Below are 24,232 nucleotides of genomic sequence, written 5' to 3' on the forward strand. Positions count from 1 at the left end.
TCCTGTGTTTGCTAGGCCCCGGCATCGTCTCACAAGAGACAGCTATATTTGGGTCCTTTCAGCAAAATCTTGCTAGTGTATGCAATGGTGTCAGCATTTAGAAGCTGCTTATGGGATGGATCCCTGGGAAGGAGTTACAGAGACAAAGTTCGTAGCTGTGATGAAAGGATATTTAACTTCTTTGTTCACACAGGACAGATATATACATTTGAAACGAGTCCAGAGACAATCATCCTTTGCCATTATAATGATAGCCAGACACTGCTATTTTGAAAGGGAAAGATTTTTCATGGAGTAGGACAGAGTGTGCATAAGTGCAGTCTCTTAGCTATGCGACCACTTAGCTTTTGAAAGTGCCAGGACATCTTCCTATACTCGCCCAAATCGGCCCAGGTGATTATGTAGCCACTGGTAGTCTGGAAAGCTGTGTAAAAGATTTTGTGTTTGTGGCCACAACATGCAAATCTTTGAGCTTTAATCATGCTCCGAGGATTTCCTCCGGATTTGAGAGTCAAATAAACACTCACTTTACTTCATTCAGACCTACTTCTTATGGACTTGTGGGGCCATCCTCTGGTCCCATTTCACCTCTTTTTGAATCCAACTCAAAGGGGCAATATCCAAAGTTCTGAAAACCCACATGTGGATTGCCCCACGGTCAGGAAGAAAGCTATACAAGGCTAAGTGAATTCATGGGGACAGAATATAGTCACACAGGTTTTCTGTTTGTTTTTCTTTTTGTTTTTGTTTTTACTCAAAAAGCATGAATCACAAACAACTTTCAAAGGTTCTTCAAAGCTCTTCTCCAAACGTCTTAATAACCTTTGTATACTTGATAAATTTTATAAATATATTACGTATGGTGGGTGCATCCATCCATCCATAGATATTGTTTAGCTCACCCACAGATCAAGAACACAGAAGGTATCAGGTGTGTAGAGAGTTTACTAGGGAAGCTCCCATGTCAGAAGCCAGGGAGCAGGGATAGCACTCAGCGCCAGATACAGAGTGACCAGAGAGAAACAGAAGGCAGAAGGGAAACTGGCTGGAGCCTTTTTCAGAGTTTGCCTAGCCCCTGGGGAGCATCAGACTGAGGGAGGCAATCAGAGTATTTGATTCTTCGTGGAAGGGGCAGCCCTCAGTGCCACTCCACCTCTGTCCTCACTGGAGAACAACTGGTGGAGATTGAGTATGCGTGGCTGGGGGGTTTCCCTCTCTGCAGCCTGAGATCTGAGGGACTCTGAGTGCCACAGACACAGACACTGGGGATCTGCATCACACAGATGGAACAAGCAGAAACAAGAAAGACACATTTATAGTGCTGCACTCTCTTTTCTCAACATTTCTAGATTTTAGTATACACACACACACACACACGTGCAAATCTGGCTTAAAAGTTCTTAAGCAAATCTCCCACTTTAAAAGTAACTTTCCCATCTCAGAAATTTGCCCATACAAATGTGTGTGCATTCCCTCCAGCAAATTTGCACAGTATTTCCTCTTCCACCATTATCCCCAACCTTTTTCTTCTCCAAACGAGTTAAAAATTCTCTTTGGGTAAAGGAAGAAAAGCTTGCTACAATCTCTCAACGTTTCTATATCTTGCCAAACTTTCTGGCTACTGCTTATGACATTAGCAACAAACCATTAATGCTCACCTACTAAGAGAGATGCATGCTGGTGTCAAGGCCCTTTCCCTTTCTTTTGCAGTCCTGGACTCACAGCTAAGTGACCTCAGTTAACCCAATATAGAGACTCCCTCACAGACACACCTAGGTATTAGTTTCCATGGTGATTCCAAGTCCCACAGGGTTGAAGATGAAGATTAACCATCACAGCCTACTTTGACTATAGAGCTTCTAGGCCCAACTGGGCAGCTTATTAAGATCCTATCTTAAAATAAAATAAAATAAAATAAAATAAAATAAAATAAAATAAAATAAAATATAAACGGGCTAGAGATATACTAGACAAACTCTCAGTAGCAGATTGCATGCCTAGCACGTGTGAAGGCTTAGTTTCCCCGTGTGTCTATATAAGGGAGAATGTCAAAGTAGCAGCAAGCAGGAAGCCCAGGCCCGGAGAAGCCGAGCAGTGTGTAAAAACCTGCGTGGGTTCTGATGTACTGAGGAAAATGTGGATAGACCAGTGATTGATTAGCAGAGAAGTTGGCTGACTCAGCTATGCTGGATCTGGCCAAGAGGGGCTGCACAAACTAAATATCCCTCTCTGAAAGGCAAGCCTGAGCAGACTTGCTCAAAACCTCCGTGCTGCAAGATTCTGAGCTCCAGCGTGGGCAGAAGGTCTGTTGTCAGAGTAGAAGACACAGGGAAGGAAGAGAAGGAACTGCTTGATTTAGACCCAAGCACTGTCCCCTGTGGGGCTCTTTGCAGAAGGCTCCTCTGCAGGCCTAAGCCACAAGGCTGCTGAGGAATAGTTTTCAGGGCACATGGCTCCTTCAGGCTTCCCCGGAAGTACTCCTTCCATGGCTGACTCCTCCCAGAGGGACCCAGAGAGAGTTCATCTCTAGTGTTCCTTCTGTGCTCTCTGCTGAGGGAGATTAACAGTGTACACTCTTTAAAGAAAAAAGGTGGAAGGCATTGCAGAGTCCTAGAAAAGGTTCAAAGCAGAGACATGGCACAGAGAATGGCTCACGGGGAGCGCTCAATTGTTATAAGCACTTCCCTTTGGTGGAAGACTTGCTCTTGTGCACGGGGTGAAATAATCATTCAACATGGGTACAGTATGTAATAAACAAATTGAGGTAATTCGCATCCCCACCTCCTTAAACATTTGTCATGCGCTCAATTATGAAACCCAACACTTCCCCTTTCTTCACTGAATCTGGATATGTCCGAACATGTTGTGCGTCTAAAACTTGGGTAGCTGTGTTAATCTCTGTGCCGTTGACTCGTGTACTCTGTTTAATTGAATGTGAAGTCAAGAATCCATGTGTAACATATTGCTACTTTCCACTTCATGTTTCTCTCATTTGTACTTCTCCAGGTCTTATACAACATACTAATTGCCTTCACTAAGATGCACAAATTTGAGGACATAGAAGCTGTGGACATTTTGGCTGGGTGTGCCAGATTCGTCATCGTGGGGTGCGGGGGAGTATTTTTCGGCATCATTTTTGGATTCATTTCCGCATTTATCACACGTTTCACTCAGAACATCTCTGCGATTGAGCCCCTCATCGTCTTCATGTTCAGCTATCTGTCTTACTTAGCAGCCGAGACGCTTTATCTCTCAGGAATCCTGGCGTGAGTACAACCTTACGGATGGAGTCACGTGGGAATGTGTGGATGCTTTAGGAGCTAGCTGGCTTGAGTATCTGGGAAAAGCCTGATGTTAGTCCCCCGAGGCACTGGAAGGTTTAGAATTTCTTAACTTTCTGAAAGCTGAACCTGGTCCTTTGCCAAACAAATGTTCTCTCCGACATTTGCCTGAGGAACGTCTGGCAATCAGGATGCCAATTTAAAATGTTCGGGAAAAGCTGGTACGACGCAGAGCTTGGAACACTTCAAGCTTGAAGTCCATCTGAGTAGTGTCTTCTCTTCCTGGAAAAATAAAGTTGAGAGCCAGGCATAGGGTGCATGCTTTCAATCCCAGCACTCAGTAGGCAGTGAGGTGAGTTCAAGGCCCTGATCTATATAGGGAGTTTCAGGGCCTCCAGGGAGAGTTTGTCTTTAATAATAATAATAATAATAATAATAATAATAATAAAAGTTGTAAAGTAGAAGGAAAGCAGGCCACAAGGAACTTCCACTCTGGGCTCTGCCTGTCATTATTTGCCACGAGCTCCATCACACCCATACTGACCCCACACTGAGACCCCACACCTCACACCACATATCCCACACCCATCCCACACATCACACACCCACACCACACATCACACACCACATACTCAGCCCACATACCACACACCCTACACTCCACACCCATACCACACACCATACACCCTACACCCCCTACTCCACACTCCACCCCCCACACACTCACCCTACACCCAGCAGGAGAGAGTAAAGCTAAGTAGGTAAGCATGAACACCCAGTACTTTGTTCCCATGAAGATATCTGGTGTTCAACCTCACGTCCTCCTAAACTGAAGTCTCTCAGTTGACTCGTTAGATCTGGTTTTGTTTTCTTCCAGACATTGTCCAGATATCCAACTATCTGGGCAGAAAGGTTTAATCATACAGAAATTGTATAGAAATCCCTATGTCTATTAAATATAGTAGTATGGACTTTAGGTAGCATTATTTATTTATTTTTCTCACCTAAAAATGACCACAACTTCAAGGACAAAGAAAGGGGCTTTCTTGACTTTGTAAATGGGTGCAGAAAAGGAAAAACTGAAACTATTTGAATAACACTTATGTAAGAAATACTGTCTGGGAGCTGGAAGGAGTGTGCACGTAATGACAGTACTCAGGACACAGAGGCAGAAAAATTCCTTTTTTCTTTCTTTCTTTTTATTTTTTTTTAATTAAAAAGAGTGTGCTGAGTGTGCTATACAGCACACTGAAGTAGATGTACTTGGATGTAAGGCAGAGTCAAGTATTTTCTAGTTAGAGTTGGGGCTGAAAAAGCTCTTAGTAAGGGGAGGGAGGTCTAGGCACATTACTGACCTGCCAGTATGCGCATGTGTCTGTGTGTGTGTGTGAGTATGTGTGACTGTATTGTGTGATGTGTGTATGGTGTGTGTGTGTGTGTGTGTGTGAGTATGTGTGACTGTATTGTGTGATGTGTGTATGGTGTATGTGTGACTGTGTGTGAATGTGATAGATGTGTGTAGTATGTGTTTGTATATGTGTGTGTTATGTGTGTGTGTGGCATATATGTGATGTGTACAGTGTGTGTGCAATATGTGGTGTGTGTGATGTGGTATGTGTGTGTTTATGAGTGTGTGTGTTATGAAAACCATGCCACACCTGCACTTGCTTTTTCATAACCTGGTTAAAGAGGAAGGCAGCAGTCTGTGGCCGGCAGACTGAGAAAGGAATGACAAGACATGGACTCTAGTCCGAGATAGGCTTCTATACACAGCTTTGCTGTCGGCAGGCAGCCTTGGGTGTGGCAAATACTGCATCTCTCTAAGCCTCTGCCCCCTTTGTAGCATCACAGCTTGTGCAGTGACCATGAAAAAGTACGTGGAAGAGAACGTGTCCCAGACATCATACACGACCATCAAGTACTTCATGAAGATGCTGAGCAGCGTGAGTGAGACCCTGATCTTCATCTTCATGGGCGTGTCCACCATTGGGAAGAACCATGAGTGGAACTGGGCTTTCGTCTGCTTCACTCTGCTCTTCTGCCAGATCTGGAGAGCAATCAGTAAGAGACACGAGGGCCCCAAAACGGTGCTGCCTGGCTTCCCCTCAGTTGGACCACAAGGGGGTAGTTAATGCTAACTGTTTTTCCTGCATAGGGGAGTACAAACACTTGCTGTTGGCTTCCTCTGCCAGCTCAAAGTCACCATGGAAGTTGTCCTCAGAGGCAAGGATGGAGCAGGGAGTGTTTTGTGTTTTGTTGAAAGGAAACGCTTTCACATCTACACATTTAAATATAACTCAGTAAATATATCAGTCGTTCCACTTCCTTGCCAGTTTATAGCCTCTCAGATGTTAACTCGGATATAGATTATAAACTGTGGGCATTTACACTTTTGATCCAGGATAAGTGAGATCTCACAAACTGTCTCTTATGTGAGACAAACATTGTCAGGAAACATTCCCATAAATAGTTGAGCTGTGCTAAGGGATGGATGGGTGATGAGGATAAAGCCTGAAAAAGACCAAGGAGTGAGTTATCTTTAAAGTGCTCATTCCTGGGGACTGAAATTGCTCAGTCACTAATATGCCAGCTACCCTACAATGAGGGCCACGGTTCTCATTCCCAGAATCCTCATAAAAACCAGGTTCTGCCACTCACACTGTGATTCCAGGCCTGGAGAGAAGGGGCAGGAGGATCTCTGGATCTTATGGTCAGCCGTCCAGCCAATCCGTGAGTTTCAGTTTTAGCAAAAGCCTCTCTTAAAACACACTCTCTCACACACACTCAGAAACACATATACACACATTCACACACACGAGAGACTTTTGTGTGTGCTCACATACAGGTATAAACAGGGAGAAAGGGTGAGCACTCTTTTTTTCATTAATTAATTAATTAATTAATTAATTAATTTGTTTACTTTACATCCCAATCACAGCCCCCTCATACCCAGTCCCACTCCTAAGGATCCTTGGGTACCACCCTATCTTGGGACATCCAGTTCCAGCAGGACTAAGCACATCCTCTCCAGAGCACTCTTGATTATGATATTAATTAGTAAAAGTGTCTATAAGATCCAGCAGCTGAAATACACTTCTACTTCAGGAGATAGAAAGAACATCAGCAGTGAGCTAAAATATATGTTGCCTTTTTAATTGATGAATATAAATGAATCTGCAGGACTTTATGTAATGGAACCCCCCCTCTCTCCCTCCCTCTCTCTCTCTCTCTCTCTCTCTCTCTATATATATATATATATATATATATATATATATATGTGTGTGTGTGTGTGTGTGTGTGTGTGTGCTTATTTTAAATTTAAATTTTTTATTTTAAGATAACTTTGTTTTTAGCCAATTTTAATATATCAATTAAAATTAACTTGTGATAGCTTTGGGGATGCATAAAACAAATGATAAGAGGGCTGTTCAGCGAACCGTCTGCTCTTCCAGAGGACCTGGGTTCAAGTCCCAGCAAGCACTTGATGGCTCACAGCCTTCCGTAACTCTGCTTCTAGGGGATCCAATGCTGCAAGGGCACTGTATATATATATATATATATATATATATATGTATATATATATATATATATATACACATTTCACATATGTACATATATGCATGCATACATACATACATACATACTACATATAGGGAAGCAAAATACCTATATCTATAATACAATATACATTATTTTTTAAAGAATAAGCGTGTAGAAATATTAACATAGTAATAACAGTAGGTGAATATATGCCTATCCTTGGTGGTAAAAAAAAAATTAGGATGTTGTGATAGAAACTTAAAATCTCACATCAAAATTTGGTGTGATTTCTGACTCACTATTTGAAGCTGGAGACACATTTGTTTATTTAAAGTCTTGTTCCTCAGCCTAAAAATAACAGTTTTGAATAAAAATTATCAATCTCTTTCTGCTATGATATTCTAGAGATCTACAGGGAAGTAGTGTTGATATTAGTAGAAGGGCAACTAGAAATGAACCATCTGGAAGGGGGGCATCTGTTCTTAGTGATCATCCAGCCCCTCACCACTGTCCTGTAATGGAGAGGATTTCTGAGCTACTGCTGAGAGAGTAGCCAGCTTGGGCAGGTCACTATGGCTCTCTCTCTCTCTCTCTCTCTCTCTCTCTCTCTCTGTGTGTGTGTGTGTGTGTGTGTGTGTGTCCCACCTCATTATCTCTAACCATAGCTAATGACTATGAAGGCTTTAAGTATACAAGACACCATTTCTGCTATTAATGAGAACAATGTTGGCTTAACTTTCCATCTACCTACTTAAGAAAGTACACTTGGTTCTCTCTCTATCTGTGGGTTCTGCACCTGTGATTTCAATCAATCACAGATCAATAAAAGTGCATCTGCATTGCACTTTAATAATTTCCAGTTATCATTTCTCAAACAATAAAGCACAGCAAATATAGTATATACACAGCCTTCAAGTATCCATGAAAATGTCTTCAGTCTACAAGCAAATCCTTCATGCAATAGAAGGGAGTTGGGTGTTCATGGTCATGAGCATCTGTGAGAATTCTGGGCCCTATTTCCCGTGGAACCTGAGGGCTGACTATGCTCTTGTGTCTCTGATATCTGATGATATAGAATGATAAGGAACCCAAGTCACATACCTACCAGGCAAAGCGAAGCTCAAATAAACCCATTAACCAAACTTGTAAATTCTGTTGTCCCTTCTAGTCTACTATGATGGATAAAAACTATGATATCTCTGGGATATGAGAGTAGACACCACGAGACATAAAGAGAGAACAAGAGGAACTTTCTGTTTTAAAACCAAGGGTCAGTATGTCAGTAGTGGCTTTCTCTTGGGTGGAACACATGGAGACTCTGTATGGTGGGACACAGGTCTATGCTTTGCACAACTTCTCTCCCTTTCAACTTCCATTTCTTACTACACTTACTGACGGGAAAACTTTCCCATGCCTATCCCTGAACCCTTGCAAACTTTCTTGTTTGTCCACATGAGCCTCCAGCACTAAGCCAGCCATAAGCAATCTGCCGACATGAGCCTCCAGCACTAAGCCAGCCATAAGCAATCTGCCGGTCGTGTACAGTCCACAGTCAGAAGGGATCTCCCTTCGTATTCAAACTACAGACTTCTGGGACGTATCCCCTAAGAACATGAGATAAGAGATTTGTATTTCACAGACAACTTTTCCTTACCTGGTTTTAAAAGGTACCACAGGTGTTATAGATATAGATTAGAAATACACACCTCATTTTTTTAAATCAAGATTTTTGTTACTTTAAAAACACACACACAGAAACACAGACACAGAAACACAGACACACAAATAAACATGCATACAGATACACACACAAATACACATACAAACACATACACAAATGAACACACACACACAAATACAAATACATACAAACACACACGCAAACAACACACAGATACACATACAAATGAACACATACACACACAACACACATATACATACAAACACACATAAATACACATACATACAAACACACATACAAACAACATACACAGATACATACACAAACAAACACATATACCACACACAGGTACACACACAAAGACAAACACACACACATACAAACACATACACAAATGTACACACATACAAATACATATACAAACATACACAGACACACAAACACACACACACACACACTACACTTGGGCTAGGAAAACCAGAGAAAACCTTTAACCCGAGGAGTCAAAATCCCACAGAAATGCAGAGCCTTGAGAGAGGGTCTGTTTGAGCTGAGTGGTCTTCCTTGAGATGGGATCGGTCTGCCTTGCTTAGTCTCTGCATCTGGACTGCGCATGCTCTTCAGCTCTAACACGTGTCTCCCCTTTCCAGGCGTATTTACCCTCTTCTATGTCAGTAACCAGTTTCGGACTTTCCCCTTCTCCATCAAGGACCAGTTCATAATATTCTACAGCGGTGTGAGAGGAGCAGGAAGCTTCTCCCTTGCGTTTTTGCTTCCTCTGTCCCTTTTCCCTAGGAAGAAACTGTTTGTTACGGCAACTTTAGTAGTTACATACTTTACTGTATTTTTTCAGGTTGGTAGACTTCTTTCCTATTTAAAATAAATAGATTCTTCCACGGCTATATATTAAACTTGTAGGATGTAAGTAAGTAAAGATGCTTGCTGTATCTGGTTTTTAGAATTCTGTTTGATCCTCTAAATAGATTCTAAAATACTTAAGAGGCCTTAGTTCATGGAAAGATTTTAACTTCTGAGTTGCCTTTGAGTTGATAGAGTATATTAATCAAATCGTTCCCGGGTGAGGGGTGAATGATTATTATTCTGTTTATTAAGGGAAAATCAGATGGCACCCGATACTTGATAAGACAAAGTTCTGTTTTAGTGAAATGAGTTCTTAATGAGCTAATGAAGATTTATTTTTTTAAAAAGTCAAGATACTGTATTAAAATAGATCATAACATCTATTTTGTTGGAGTACGTAGAAGAACCAAGAACTAAAGTAAGTTTGATGCATTTAATCACAGAGACGCTAGAAACAAATGCATATAAATTGGGCATTTTATAGTTTTGATGATTTTACTCTATAGTAACAATGGTCCCCTCCGCAAACCCTTTATGTTGTTATCTATGATACAGGGAATCACAATTGGCCCACTGGTCAGGTATCTGGATGTCAGAAAGACCAATAAAAAAGAATCCATCAACGAAGAGCTTCACAGCCGTGTAAGTTGCCCTGGCCCTTTCCACTAAAGGATACAATCCTGGCTTTCCAGCGTTCCCTTGAGAGCCAAGAGGGGGCCGTGTACCTGTCCGCAGATTCACTGCCCCTTTAATTCCCGCTCCATTAAAAGGCTCTGCACTATTTTTTTGCTATTGTAAGGAATTAACACAATTGTGACGGCTTCTAACAGTGCAAGTGTGTTATCTTCGAGTTCTAGGATTAGGTTCCACTAGTGGTATTTCAGTGCTGGATTGCCTTTTGGAGCCTCTAAGGAAGAATCTACGATTTGTCTCCTTCAGCCTCTATAGGCTTCCGTTATTGTTGTGGTCTGAAGGTGAAGGTTAGGATCCTGCACAGGGTAGACAAATACTGTGCCACTGAGTGCTGTACCCAGTGCAAAAACTGGGATTTTTAACTGGAAAATCCCAAGGTAGCTCTGCTGTGAAGCTCTTCAGCGGATCTAATCAGGTTGCTCACATTGTCCAGGAGCTTCCTCCTTGTCTAAAGCAACTGATAGTGAGTTGTCTCAGAGCCTCAGAGTACAGTCACAGCAACATACAGATTAGCATTTGATTAGACAACTGGGGACTTGCCTAATCAAGTTAACACCTGAGAAGGATGTCACACTGCTATGTTCAATATCATCCTAGTGGCTGCTGAAGACATTGTTTCTCACGAATATGGCTCCTACTTGTCTGAGTTCAACATGGTATCAAAATCATGACATTCAGGATGACACCCTTGAATAGACACAAGAACTAGTGTGTGGAAAGGCATACCACCACACAGATGTATGTATACACCCATGCACACATTCATGGACACACTCTTGCACACAGATCTATTTATAAGCATTTTAAAATTATATATTCTCTAAAATTCTTATAAATCATCATAAACAAAACAAATGTGGCATTGTGCATTGAACTGTAAATTCCTGGACTAAAGGACTGAATTTTTAAGATGAAGATCTTATATTGGTTTATTAGTGTGAAGAGTGGGTATTTAGCCTTTGCCTCCCTCAAACTTCTTATGATGTTCACACATTACCTGTCTGATGTGGAAAAAAAATAAAGAATATAGACAAATATACTTATTATAGCAGAACATCTGAACTATATTTTGGAAACTAGAAATGTGATTTTATTTTCACAATAAACAAAAATAATCATTTTACTTTTCCTCCACATGATTTCAGTAATAAGAAATTTCTATATCTTCCTAGAAAAATATTACTCAAACCAAGTGCCAGGTACCCTATTTTCATTGTATGTGATGCAAATTATCAGAAGTTTATCTGCAGACTCTTCCAATAAGAAAGAGGAATTGAATTTCTATAAAAAGCATGACATAGTTCAGTGATATGAGCAGAGTGCTGAAGAAGAGGTTATGCTTAAGTAAATTAAAGCCTTCCTTAGCTTCCAAAGCTTATAGTGTGTACGTTTGTGTGTGTGTGTGTGTGTGTACCTTTTAGAGTTCATATTTAACTAGCACTTCATCTACTTCATCTTCTTATGTTTGGTTTGGCAGCTTATGGATCATCTGAAGGCTGGGATTGAAGATGTGTGTGGGCAGTGGAGTCACTACCAAGTGAGAGATAAGTAAGTAGGGTAGGGTTTCATTACCTAATAATGGATCCTTGAGGATGGCTCCTTGAGGAATAGTGGGCCAGGAAGATGAAGGACCTAAGAGTTATACTATACAGGAAACAGCTAGGCATCCCAACATGGAAAATGAGAGATGTCAGAAAAGAGTCATAGAGTGGGGCAGGTTGGTTCAAATTGGAACAGCACAAGAAATGGTGGAAAGTAGAAAGTTCCCCCCATACCTGCTCACAAAAGTAGTTCAGCTATGGGCCAACTTCATGAAGTTGGGGAAGACTTTAGTGACTCACTAAAGGCCTGGAGAAACTCTGGTTGGAGACCTCTAAGATTCAGTCATACACTGATTCTTCTGAGATGCCCAGAGCCTTCTTTCTTACCCACATTTTGAATGGCTTCTTTTCGTCTCAACGAGGAAAAATTTGGCTGGACACAGATAGGAAGTCATCAGCAGATAGTTAGAAGCTACCTTCTGGGCATGTGTGTGATTATATCAAAGGTGTGGAGAGAAGCAGACTGAACACAGGACTCAGAACTCCTTATGGAGCTGATGAGGAAATGGGAGATCAGATGAAGCTGAGGAGAAGTGTACAGAGAGGATGGGAGGGGAGCAAGAGAAACCAACATGACAGGAAGGGCCTGGCAGATCAAGAGGCATGTGGCTGACAGGGTCAGGATAATGGCAGCTACAAGAAATGGCAAGTACAAGGTCAAGACAGACTCTGCAAGAGAAATGTCAAGTGTATTGTGAAGATAGGTTTGAGGGAAGGTCAAAGGACAAAGGTCAGAATGTCAAGGGGTGACCTATTTGAAAAGATCAGGGGACTTGAAAAGGAAAGATGACAAAGCTCAGGAGGACAGCCTGATGGTCTTTGCCTACCTCACGGTCCAGGGGAAGAAACACTAGACAATAAGTCAACATTCCAGGAATTCATGTGCCCCATTACAAACCAAAGCAGTCTGAACAACTGTCCTTTGAAAGTGAAATGAGTGGAAACATTGAAAATTGAGACTCTGGAGAAGCTCTTAAGGTACTACTGTGTGTGTGCAGCCTAAGCGAATGGGTCTACAAGAAGTTTGTAGCAATAGTAGAAGCTGCCATTAGAGCTGAGCCTATTCAGATTGTCCACTATTCAGACTGTTGAAGTGATTGGTGTGGTGTGGTGTGTGTGTGTGTGTGTGTGTGTGTGTGTGTGTGTGTGTGTGTGTGTGTGTTGGGTGGGGGTAGTTGTCTTCTTTAATTGGCAGGATTTAAAGTGACCTGATGCACAATGAGGCAGAACTACCGCTAACAAGCAACCACATTAAACTTACCTGACTGAACAAAGCAGCATTACTGTAAGTGCAGCAGCTGCTCCTAGAAGCTCTTAGGAGACAATGCTTTTCCAAAAGCCTCAGCCCACTCAATTGTTTTCTTGTAGTTGGAGCTGAGTGGGACTAAGCTACCCTGACCACTAGGCCATTGGTTTTTATTTAAAAACACACACACACACACAAATGCTTTGATTTTTTAAAAATGTGTTCAAATGTGATGGCTTTTAGGCACTGCCTTGATATTTTTCAGAGTGGAGTTAAGTTGACATTTGTTTAAAGAATTAAAAAAATATCTATATTTCCATAATATGCACAAAGCTGTTGTTTTTCATGTTTAGGTTCAAGAAGTTTGACCATAGATATTTACGGAAAATTCTAATCCGGAGGAACGTGCCAAAATCAAGCATCGTTTCTTTGTATAAGAAGCTGGAGATGAAACAGGCCATTGAGATGGTAGAGACTGGGATACTGAGCTCTGTGGCTTCTCCCACACCCTATCAGTGAGTTCCACTTGCCTTTTGATCTAGACTTTTAATATCTAAATTTCAGGGCTAAGCCATGGTTCCCGTTGAAATAAGTAGCAGGCAGGAATGGGCAGAAAGATAGAGGTGGTTGTTAACAATCTGGACTGTAACAAATGCCTGAGCATAGTCTGTTTAAAAACTCCTGGTATGGGGGTTTCAGTAGATTTGGGGCCTGTGGTCAGGTGCTATATTATGATTACCATTGTGGCAAAACCATTTATCTTATGGAAGAGGAGATGGATGTCCCAGTGTGTCATTGAACAACAGGCATCCAAAGGCCTAAAATTCCCCCTCTGGATACTATATCATAACAGTCCCCCACTTTCCAATAGTGCTATGGGCTGCAAACCAAAGAATAATGACATAAGCTTTAGCTATGAGGAAGGAATTATAAAATAATATCGTCTAACTCTTAACAGTTTGTGTTTTGTCAAAGGCACAGTTACACCAGTTTGGGAGAATTATAAAGTTGTCTTCTTTAAGTGAAGGATGTTTTATTACATTTCTTCCTTTTCTTCTTGATTGGAAATTTCTTTCCTACAACCTCTGTCTGCATGGTTCTGTGATTCTGTTTCTTCTATTGTTGTATTTTGTGAAAACTTTATTTTTTCCTTCTAACTTCCATGGGAAGAGGTATCAGCTGTTTGGGATGCTGACTTGGATTTGGGGCATACAACTATCCTCTTGTGTCACTACAATGAAATACAGGAAGCAGGCTACTCAAAAAAGAGCAGGGAAAGTTGTTTGGGTTCAGAGTTCTAGGGGTTCGAGTCTCTGGTCAAGTCTTAGGTCTTTGGTAATAGCAGAGTGGGAGAGGTGTTACTGAAGTGAGTCAGTCCCCTTTGAGATCCCACTTCTAATGACACCATATAAAGGCCTACAGGAACTCCCCAATGTTACCTTCTGGGAGACCAAGCTTTTATACGTGGATCTTTGAAAAAGACTTTGTCCAGACCATGGCAGGGAGGAGATGAGGTGCCATAAGAGGTGTGGTAGCTTATGGGTTTTAAAGTTGAAGAGGTGCCTGCAACAGAGGGAGTTTATGTGGGATTGCGAGATTCTCTTGAATCCACAAGACCAGCTTGGAAGTGCTGTCTGGCTTCCAAGTGAGAAGAAGACAATATGACTCAGAATCCATGTGGAAGCAGGACATGGGGAGAGGCCTTATTGGCTGTGTATCTTCCACAATCTGCTAACCAATTGTCCCCAGAGCTGGATATTTTTAAAATCTGCTTTAATTCTCTGACATTTTACAACAGTTCTTTCAGTATTTCAAGATTTAACCCCTAAAGATGCCCATCTTTCTTCTGAGCAATGACTTATGGGTTGCAAACGTTAATCACAGCATATATTTAGGGAAAAGGATGCCGCAGCTCCCCTCCTTTTGTCTTCTTCAGCTAATGGCACTTGGTCATGAGCTTCAATTATGTCCTCACATCAGGGCAGTGGAGAACAGAACTAAGAATAGATACCAATAAAATTGTCACAAACTGCCTGAGTGTTATTTCACAAGTAACACCACCCCCCTCACCTGCTAATGAATCAGAAACACCAGTGTCTTCTCACACAGCCTGGGACAGAGGTAAACAAGTGCCCCAAAGGCACTCCAATCTAAATGGAAAGGCTTCCACCTTGTTTATCTGTGGGATTGTTTTTGGTGGCTTGTTTGTTTGTTTTGTGCTGCCCATTACGTAACTAAAAGGAGATGCTTGATGCTAAAATGGGAATGTGCTACCAAATATTTATTGGCAATGCTGCCCAGAGCCACAGTGGAGCCAGAAGTGACCGGAAAAAATGGGTGGGCAGATTTTGTTTTCATTCACCATGTTGCTATTTTATTCATTGAAGTGTCTGTGTGTGTGTGTGTGTGTGTGTGTGTGTCTGTCTGTCTGTCTGTCTGTCTCTCTCTCTGTCAGTCTCCCTGTTTGTGTTTTATTTCACTTTTTAAGACAATGCCCTCAAATCTTACTTTTGACCAAAGTTCCTGGCTAACCCCTACACTTTGTGCCTTAGCTCATGACCTGCCTGTTAGCCACCTAGGATGTGTGTTAAACTCTGTGAATACAGTCACAGGTCCTGCCCTTCCCAGTCTCAGACATGGACTTGGCATGCCCTTAATAGAAGAGACCAGACAGTGTATTATAATAAAGAGTAAAAAATCAATGTGGCTATAGGAGCAGTGTGTGTCACATGACCTCCTGCTGTGTGGCCTACCCTTCAAAGGATGAATTGTAGTTAATATAGAGGCAGAGAAAGGCTGGATAGTTTCAGACAGACCAGACCACTAGGAACTTCCGCAAGCAATTCACACCCTACTTATGTGATCACTTGGTCTAGGAATGTAAGGCTGCTTCTCTCTTATCTCTGACTAGAATCTCATCTATGTTTCAGTCTATTGGGCTAAAACATATTTTGAACTTCTGTATAACATCATGATGTATTAGCCATAAGCAACTGCTTAAGTTCTGACCACAAGGCTATTTTTAAGCTGGTTTTGCTTGGCACACTCCCCTCCTCTCTCTGAGTCAATCATTTCTCCAGACTGTGATTTAAGATTACTGGGAGTCTCACAGGTAAGAGATTTTCCACCTCATATATCCCAATCAAGCAAGTTCACTGGAGGGAGAAAGATTATTGCTAAAGTCAGTATTGAATGCGGTTTTAGTATTTAACTTATACTTATTTGATCTCAGGAGAAATCTGTAGGACACCAAGAAAAAAGGAAATCCTCTCCTGAGATCAAAGTAGTTGATTCCTAAAACAAAATGGAACAAAACAAACAGAACACACAAGCCAAGCCTTCATACAATAATAGGAAAGAGCTGCGTTAATCAGCCGCCTCTCAGGACCCAATAGGAAAAGAGCAGAGCCAAACACACCTATAGCTTTGCTTTATGAGTTTAAGCAATTGCCATGCAACAGTTTCTGAGTTCTGGAAACTTCGGGAGAAGGCTGGAGCAGAGTGGAGGAGGTTGGTTCTGGCGAATTCCATTGCTTCCTCCATATTTTATAATAGCACTTACTTGAGTCTTCAAACTATCCTAAGGGAGATCTGGAATATGCATTTCTATTGTTATTTTAAATATAGAGCTATCTAGCTCACACAAGACTCTGTAAACGGTTAGAGACTGTAAAACAATAGCAATTCAAAGTGCTAGGCGTTGAAGCTGATGGGCTTGTGTGGTGGCTCAGTGGGTAAAGGTACTTACTGCCAGGCCTCCGATGACTTGAGTTTGATCCTCTGGACCCACAACATAAAAGAAGAGAACTGACTCTTACCAATTGTCTCCTGACCTCTAAAGTTCACTGTTGCATAAGTACACCAGCACACACATCCATACATTCACAGTAGATAAGTAAATGAACTACAGTTTTCTTTTTAAAGTTTGGTTAGGATTGAAAATACAGTTCTGTTGCTATAGTACCAGCCTAGCATGTGTGAAGTCCTGAGTTTGATTCCCAGTACCACACTCGGTGTGGTGGTGCAGCCTATAATCTCAACACTTAGGAAGCAGAGGCAGGAAGAGCAGAAGTTCAAAATCAGCCTGAGCTATACACAACCTTATCTCAGATACATAGATAATTTTATAGATATTAATATTTTAGGTATTAAAACAGTCATAAAGTTATCAGGTTATTAGCTACCTATATAATCTCAAATTATTTTATTTCTAAACTCTGAAGAGTTTGAGCATGCCATGTTCTTTTTCTTCTTAAGTCATGTGTATGTGTGAGTATCTGTGTGAGGGCAGTGCCCCTGGAGACCTGTGTTTTCTATTTCCCCTGGAGCTGAAGTGCATGATGGGAACTTAATGTAGGTCTTCTGAAAAGATAGTATGTTCTCTTAGTTGCCTATTCCCCTCCCCAACCCGCCTTTGTGTGTGTGTGTGTGTGTTTTAATAATTAGGTAAATTTGTAGTCGTTTAAGAACTCTTCAAGTCAACTTCACATTGATGGGATCGAGTTCTTATATCACCATCCTGATAGACAACTACATGATGTAGTTTCTGATGTAAATTCCACAATAAAATATCATGTATCCTGTAAGCCACACTTCACTCATGCTAGAACTGGACGTTGAAGTGACCTTTGAAAAGGATGCAAGACAGACATGCAGACAGAGTAACTCATGAAGAACACCGCATGTAGCTATGCAGACAGAGTAACGGTAATGAGGAACCCTGCATGCAACCATATAGACAGAGTAACTCATGAGGACTACTAACTGCAAATCTACAGGGCCATCAGTTCATCCCTTCAATCTCTAGTCATCGACTTCATGACTAGACTATTGAAAGAGTTATTATTCTCAAGGATTTAGGGCCCAGTAGTGGACCTTTTGATATTCTTAACTATGGTGTGAACATAATGCTTGTTGGGTCTCATAATTAACTTAGCCTCCTTACATTGGTGTAGCATCTCATGAAAGGAAGGCAGGCAGAAAGACAGCAGGAAGTAAGGAATTCATGACAATTGTGAACCTTGTATTCAGATGCTATTGAATTTAGATTTCCTCGTCTTATATAGCAACTTAACTTAGCAACTGTGATCCCCTTAACCTATAAGAAATGATTACTCCAGAGAAAAGGGTTGTGCCTTTTACATTCGGAATCACTGGTCTTTAAGATCCCCACTAATACTGTTTTCTAAGGGCAGTGTCTTTCTTGCACCTACGATGTGAGTATTCCAGGGACAGCTGTGTCCCTGAAGTGACATGAAGACAACCCCAAGCATCACCTGGTTCAAGTGAACCAGAGCCTTTGTATAACCGTAGCTGGTGCTTATTAGTGTGAGTCAGAGGGAGGTGAAGCTGTGTGAATCCCGTGTTACTCACTTTAGCCAGCAAATCAAGAGGACTTTAATTAAGCCTGGTCCTTCCTGGAGTGGTCATTTACAAGCTCGGGGAAATGCCAGATCTGCTGCTGTATCAAGTTTCACCTGCCATTTCCTTTATCATTGTTTTCTTTTCTTTTTATTTATTTTATATGAATGTAGAACATAGAAATGTTTGACTAGCTGGTGTTTCTGTTTAGTAATACACACATACACACACACACCCATACCGGTGGAATGGATTGTTCACATTGTGTGAGCAGGTGTACCTAAGCAGAATAAATTTTTTGGAGGACATTCACACAGTCACCAAGGATGGCGCCTACGTTTCAGTCATTTTATAGAAACAGTGTTGGACATTATGCAGATAGGAATTGATAAAGCCCGTGCATCATCGTAGCCCATATAAAAGTGATTTATCAATTGCACATTACATCCAAACCACTTTTATTTTTCAATGGTTGTAAGGTTTGGGGAACAGTACTTAAAATGCTGGCTGTATTGAAATTAATGATTCATCCCTGTGATTAATCATCCTGACAACAGGGAAGGGAGCTATTGAAGCCATTGGTGCCTTTATGCTTCTAAGAAGCGAGCAGAGACTAGGAAAGTAAGAGCTACCTGGGCAGTAGCAGCAGGTTAGAAAGCCAGCTGTGTTAGAAGGACTGAACCTTCAGCTCCTTCTTGTTAAATGCCTATGGTCTACACTGAATGTATATTTCCAGTGTAATTAAAAGGTTTTCTTGGTTACTGATCCCAGATTGTAATCAAATACATCTGTCACTTGAGATTTCTTCTTCATAGCTATGTCTAAAGCTTTGAAATCCCAGAGGACAATCGGGCATTGATTGCTAACCTGGCCCTGATGCTAGGTTTTCAAGTCTTTGGATGCCCAGTGCTGCAGCTGGGTTGACTTTCAGGGTACAAATCGTTGGATTCTGTTTGGAAAATGTGGTTCCCCTTTCTTAATTATTCTTTAACCAAAAACAAGGCCCTGCCCTAGTTTTGTTTCTGTGTCTGGGATAAAAGCAAATACCCTGACACAAAGCAATGTAGGGAGGAGACATTGTTAATTTAGCTCACAGTTCTACATCACTGCGGTCCATCATTCTGGGCAAGTCAAGGCAGAAGCCTGAAGCAACTAGTCACATGACAGTCGAATCAGCGCAGAGAAGGCAAGCGCGCATGCTCAGTGCTTGGTAATCTTTGCCCTTACACAGCCCAGGGCTCTGGACCAGGAGTGGCACCTGCACGTTCAGTCTGGGTCCTCCCACATCAGGTAGGCAGTCAAGTCAGGTAGGCATCCTCCACAGGCTTGTGTACAGTAATGCTCTATTCACACGTGGTTCTGGGTCATTTCAAACCGACAGTTAAAACCAGCCATCACAGTCCCCTAACTGCACAGTTACCAGCGCACTTTACTCATGTAACATTAATAACCCAGCACACCACTGAGTCTCAAAACTCAGTGGCATGGATGGTGTTGGTCTCTGAACATGTGTTGTCTATTTGAGCACAGAACTAACAAAAACAGCCACACGAACATTTGATTGAGTGGGGTTTTTGTTTGTTTGTTTGTTTTTGTTTTATTCCTACTAAGTTTTACAGCAAAATGTTAGGGTTACATTTTGTGGCATCATTTCCTAAAATTAATTTTTATTGTATTTTATAAATTAGATGGTGGTCATGACCTTGGTAAACCCCCTTTAGAAACTGGTCACAAAAATAACCACATGGAAACTGTAAGGGAGCAATATTTTAAAAAATTTATGTCAAAACATATGTTTGGTCTTAATTTATTTGCTAAGGTGGTGGGAAGGATAATGTACACATATAATCTTGGAATTTAGGAATTTCTCCAGGGCGGAGCAAGGTGCAGAGTTATGTCATGGCACTTCTTACCCAGACAGAAAAATAATGCCTTTTCTCCATTGTTGTTTCCAGGCCTGAGAGGATACAGGGAATCAAGCGGCTTTCTCCTGAAGACGTGGAGTCCATGCGGGACATTCTGACAAGAAGCATGTACCAAGTTCGACAAAGAGTATGTGTGAGCCCTCTGCACTACCTCCTGCCCTACCCTGCCTTGCCCCTACCAGGTCTTCAGTCCTTGTTCACACTGTCCTCCCTGAAGTAGCCTCTGCAGCTGTGAGGTTGGCACCAGTGGCCTTAGAATAAATGCAAATCCAAATGCTGGCTGTAGGGGTCAGGCTGCCCCAGCTGTGCAACTGAAATGTTCAGAACCCATAGATCTGCCTGTCCTAAAAGGGAAGACAGATGCAGTCCTCCTCCCAGAGTGAAGAAAAGATGGCACCAGGATTCTGACAGCCGTCGGGTTACCCAGTAGGGTCAACTATGCTAAAAGTTAAGAAACAGAGTTTATTGGATCAGAATCAGGGTGACTATAGGGTGTCTTGGTGTTTTGGTCCAGAAATTAGTATGGTCTCTTCATTGTCTTTAGCAAAGGGTCTGAGTTAGTGACAGATAAATCAATGTCATCCCCACAGAAGCCTTTTCAGGTCTGACGGCTCATTTGTCCATTCTATTTCTTGGCTATGATTAAATAGTCTCTTTTTGCTCTTGGTCATGGCATAGATCATGCTTTGGATGAGATTAAGAAGCTGTCTAAGCTGTTCATTCTCAAGGAGAAGATGCTAGGGTCAGCAAACTTGGTGATCAGATTGAGTCAAGGTTATAAGATACACGTAAGTTAAGAGGTCTCTGCTGAGCTCCTGCCCAGTGTTCCTTCTAAGACTCCAGACTTACAAAGCCAGTGAACATCAGTGGTCCAGAGTTCTGTGTCGGAAGTGTTGATGACTCAGGGCCTCCTTCAGAAAGGCTGGAGGAATACAGGTCAGCTCGGTGACAATGTTCTTACGAAGCGCTATGGCTTTCAAATCATTCCAAGCGAAACTGTTCCAGCAAGACTATCACGTTTCACCTCCACTAAGTAGATAAGAACTTCCTGGTGTGGAGGGTGTGGCTAGCTTAGTGAGAGCCCGGCCCACTGAGTACCTGGCACTCAGTGTTTTCTCCATCTTCATGATACGAGGAAGGAGGCTGAAGTTCTGAAACTCCAATACATGTTGAAATGGTCCACTGCCCACATTCTCCTTCATTCCTCAGATGTAGAGGAAAAATAGGTGTGTTGTTAGCATTCCGTCAACTTGACACAAACTAGAGATATCTGGAAAGAAGGGACCATGGCTGTGGGCTTGCTTTCATCATACTACCAGTAATCAAATCCTGGGGAGCATTTTCTTGCCTGGTGATTGGTGTGGGTGAGCCAGATAGCCACCTTCTTCTTTCATCTTGTCTTCAGCAGTCTCTCTTCTAAGCTATGCAGCATCTCACTTCCTTCCTGGAATTTATTGCCTGTGTTCATTAAAGGGTTCATTGCTAAGCATTAAGTGGAGTCCAATCAGAATAGGATTAGTGAGTGAGGGCATGAGGGGGCATGATAGACTGCAGGTACCTTTTGCCTCCACTCTTAGTTTGTTGGAAATATACCTCACTGTGAATCCCCTTTCCTGTTAGTCCAGAATGACAAACACCATTGAGGAAAAGCAACAGGGAGGAAAGGGTTTACTTGGCTTACACATCCCAGTCACAGTCCATCACTGAGGGATGTGAGAGCAGGCATTTAAACAGGAGCAGAGGCAGGAATAATGGAAGAAGCACTGCTGCTTCCTGGCTCACTCCCCTGGCTTCCTCAGCCTGCTTTCTTATACCACCCAGGACCACCTTCATAGGGAATGGCACTGCCCACAGTGGGTTGGTCCTTCCACATCAATCATGAATCAACAAGATGTCCCAAAAACTGGGTTACAATCAATATGATCAAGACAGTCCTTCAAGTGAGCTTTCCCCTTTCAAGGTGTCTCCAGTTTGTGTCAGGTTGACAAACCAACAAACCAAACAACCAAACAACTCCCCTAACAACACAGTTGCTTTTCCCCACTACCTCAAGTACAGTTCTGAAAGTCTTATACTTTTTCAAAGGAAAATATCCTGGAAATGCTACCCTGAACAATTGAATATCCACTGTGTATAGTGGACGGTCTACTGCTTGAAGGGTTGACACAGACTGTGTAGAGGTCGTCTGTTGTCCTCACATCTGGACAATAGGAGCAGGACTGTTGGATGGAGACATTTATCACTGTGCATAGTTTAGAAGAGTCTGTCATGGGGCTTGGTGGTCACTTCTGGGCAGTGCCAGAACGAATATAGGACCAGATTCTAGCCTATCCTAAGCTATAGTTGATATGAAACTGTGGTGTTCCCACTCTGATTCTGGACACATCTTTCTAAAATACTTCCTTTTAGCATTTCCAAGATAGGATATCCATGGGTGGGGGGATGTGAAGGACTAATTTCAGAGATTCCCAGTGGCACAACTGCAGAGACAGGGAGCTGCACAACACAGCAGGATGGAGACAGAGAGGCACACCCCAAACTTTTCAAGGAATAAAGCTCAGCCCAGACTCTAAGGCAGTGGTTCTCCTAATGCTGTGACTCTTTCATTCCTACTTCCTAACTGTAATTTTGTTATCCTGATGAGTCATGATATAAGTATTTAATATGCGACCTTGTGAAAGGGCTGTTTGGAAGTATGTGTTTCTGTGTTCATGTCTTATCTCTGGGGATTATGGCATCCGAGAGCATGTTCCCCCAACAGACTCACACCTGGCTGGAAGATGAGGTCTTCACTCTTGGCAGGTGGTGTGTGGCATGTCGTCACCTCTGCTTGTTTGTGCTTTCGGTCTTTGGATGTTGTGTTTCTCTCACATAATAACAAACTTGTTGCCTTTTCCTGGGGTTCCTCCTACCTTCCGTCAGAGTTGGTTAGTTCTTCCCAGCCCTCAGTTCTCAGGTCTCTCTCTCCTACACTTATCCCAGGGTAGAACCCACTCAGGGCTGCAGGCTCAGTCCAGTGGGCCTGGCCCATGTGTGAGTAAGCACCCTGCCGGATATCTCCCTGGTGGTTCTAACATCTTTTTTGTTTGTTTGTTTGTTTTTGTTTTTCAAGACAGGGTTTCTTCTGTATAGCCCTGGCTGTCCTGGAACTCACTCTGTAGACCAGGCTGGCCTCGAACTCAGAAATTCGAGTTCTGCCTCTGCTTCCCAAGTGCTGGGATTAAAAGCATGAGCCACCACCGCCCGGCTGATTCTAACATCTTAAGTCACCTGAATGTCTACTTGACTCCCACAGATGGCTGTAAGCCTTTGAAAGACCTGAATTTATAGTTATTCATTTTTAATCACCTGCTTGCTATAGTGCCTAATAGAATATCCATTTTTTTGTTATTGAAGCAATTATCTTTTTTAAAAAGCCATAAACCAGTAAGGAGGACACAGGCAACAGTGACCTCCTTATACAGCAGAGCTTTGCAGTTTATCAGCACATGCACAGGCACATGCACAGGCACACACACACACACATACATGCACACACATGCACACAAACATATACACACACAAACACATACACACACACGTGCACACACATATGTACACATACACACATGTACACACACATATACACAGTGCACACTTACACACATATACACACCTGCACACATATATACAAACATACATGTGCGCGCATGCATGCACACGCGTGCGCGCACACACACACACACACACACATATCACTTACTGACTCCAGGAAATCAGACATTCACTGATGAACTTGGAGCAAACATCAATGGGGACAAGAAGTTCCAGTTAACCAAACATACGTTTATGGATAAATAATTGGCCTCTGGTCTATGATAGCTTTTCAGTGTTTTCAGGTGAAGGCAAGAAGAAAAAGTCATTTAAAGCTGTTCCTTCCGGGCTCTGGTCTTTAAGTTAATGAGTATTTTCACTGGGAAACTTCTCCCCCTTCCTCTCTCCCTCCCCCTTCCCCTCCCCCTCCCTCTCTCTCCCTCTCCCCCTTCTCCCTCTCCCCCTTCTCC

General features: G+C 42.2%; 1 protein-coding gene and 1 pseudogene across 2 annotated transcripts in view; both read left to right on the top strand.

Annotated features, from left to right (window-relative positions):
• Positions 1 to 24,232, top strand: part of Slc9a4 (solute carrier family 9 member A4) — a 49,584-nt gene that overhangs the window by 17,609 nt on the left and 7,743 nt on the right. Inside the window, exons 3-9 of one of the 2 annotated variants that reach the window (XM_021169612.2) lie at positions 3,007 to 3,266; positions 5,125 to 5,342; positions 9,153 to 9,355; positions 9,919 to 10,005; positions 11,534 to 11,604; positions 13,257 to 13,418; positions 20,220 to 20,316. In XM_021169612.2, coding sequence (XP_021025271.1) covers positions 3,007 to 3,266; positions 5,125 to 5,342; positions 9,153 to 9,355; positions 9,919 to 10,005; positions 11,534 to 11,604; positions 13,257 to 13,418; positions 20,220 to 20,316 — 1,098 coding nt within the window. The remainder of the gene's footprint in view (positions 1 to 3,006; positions 3,267 to 5,124; positions 5,343 to 9,152; positions 9,356 to 9,918; positions 10,006 to 11,533; positions 11,605 to 13,256; positions 13,419 to 20,219; positions 20,317 to 24,232) is intronic. The other variant, XM_029484890.1, reaches the window with a different exon arrangement.
• LOC115032538 lies at positions 10,973 to 11,063 on the top strand (annotated as a pseudogene).

The sequence above is a fragment of the Mus caroli genome, chromosome 1 (assembly GCF_900094665.2).
Source record: "Mus caroli chromosome 1, CAROLI_EIJ_v1.1, whole genome shotgun sequence".
Taxonomy (NCBI): Eukaryota; Metazoa; Chordata; class Mammalia; order Rodentia; family Muridae; genus Mus; species Mus caroli.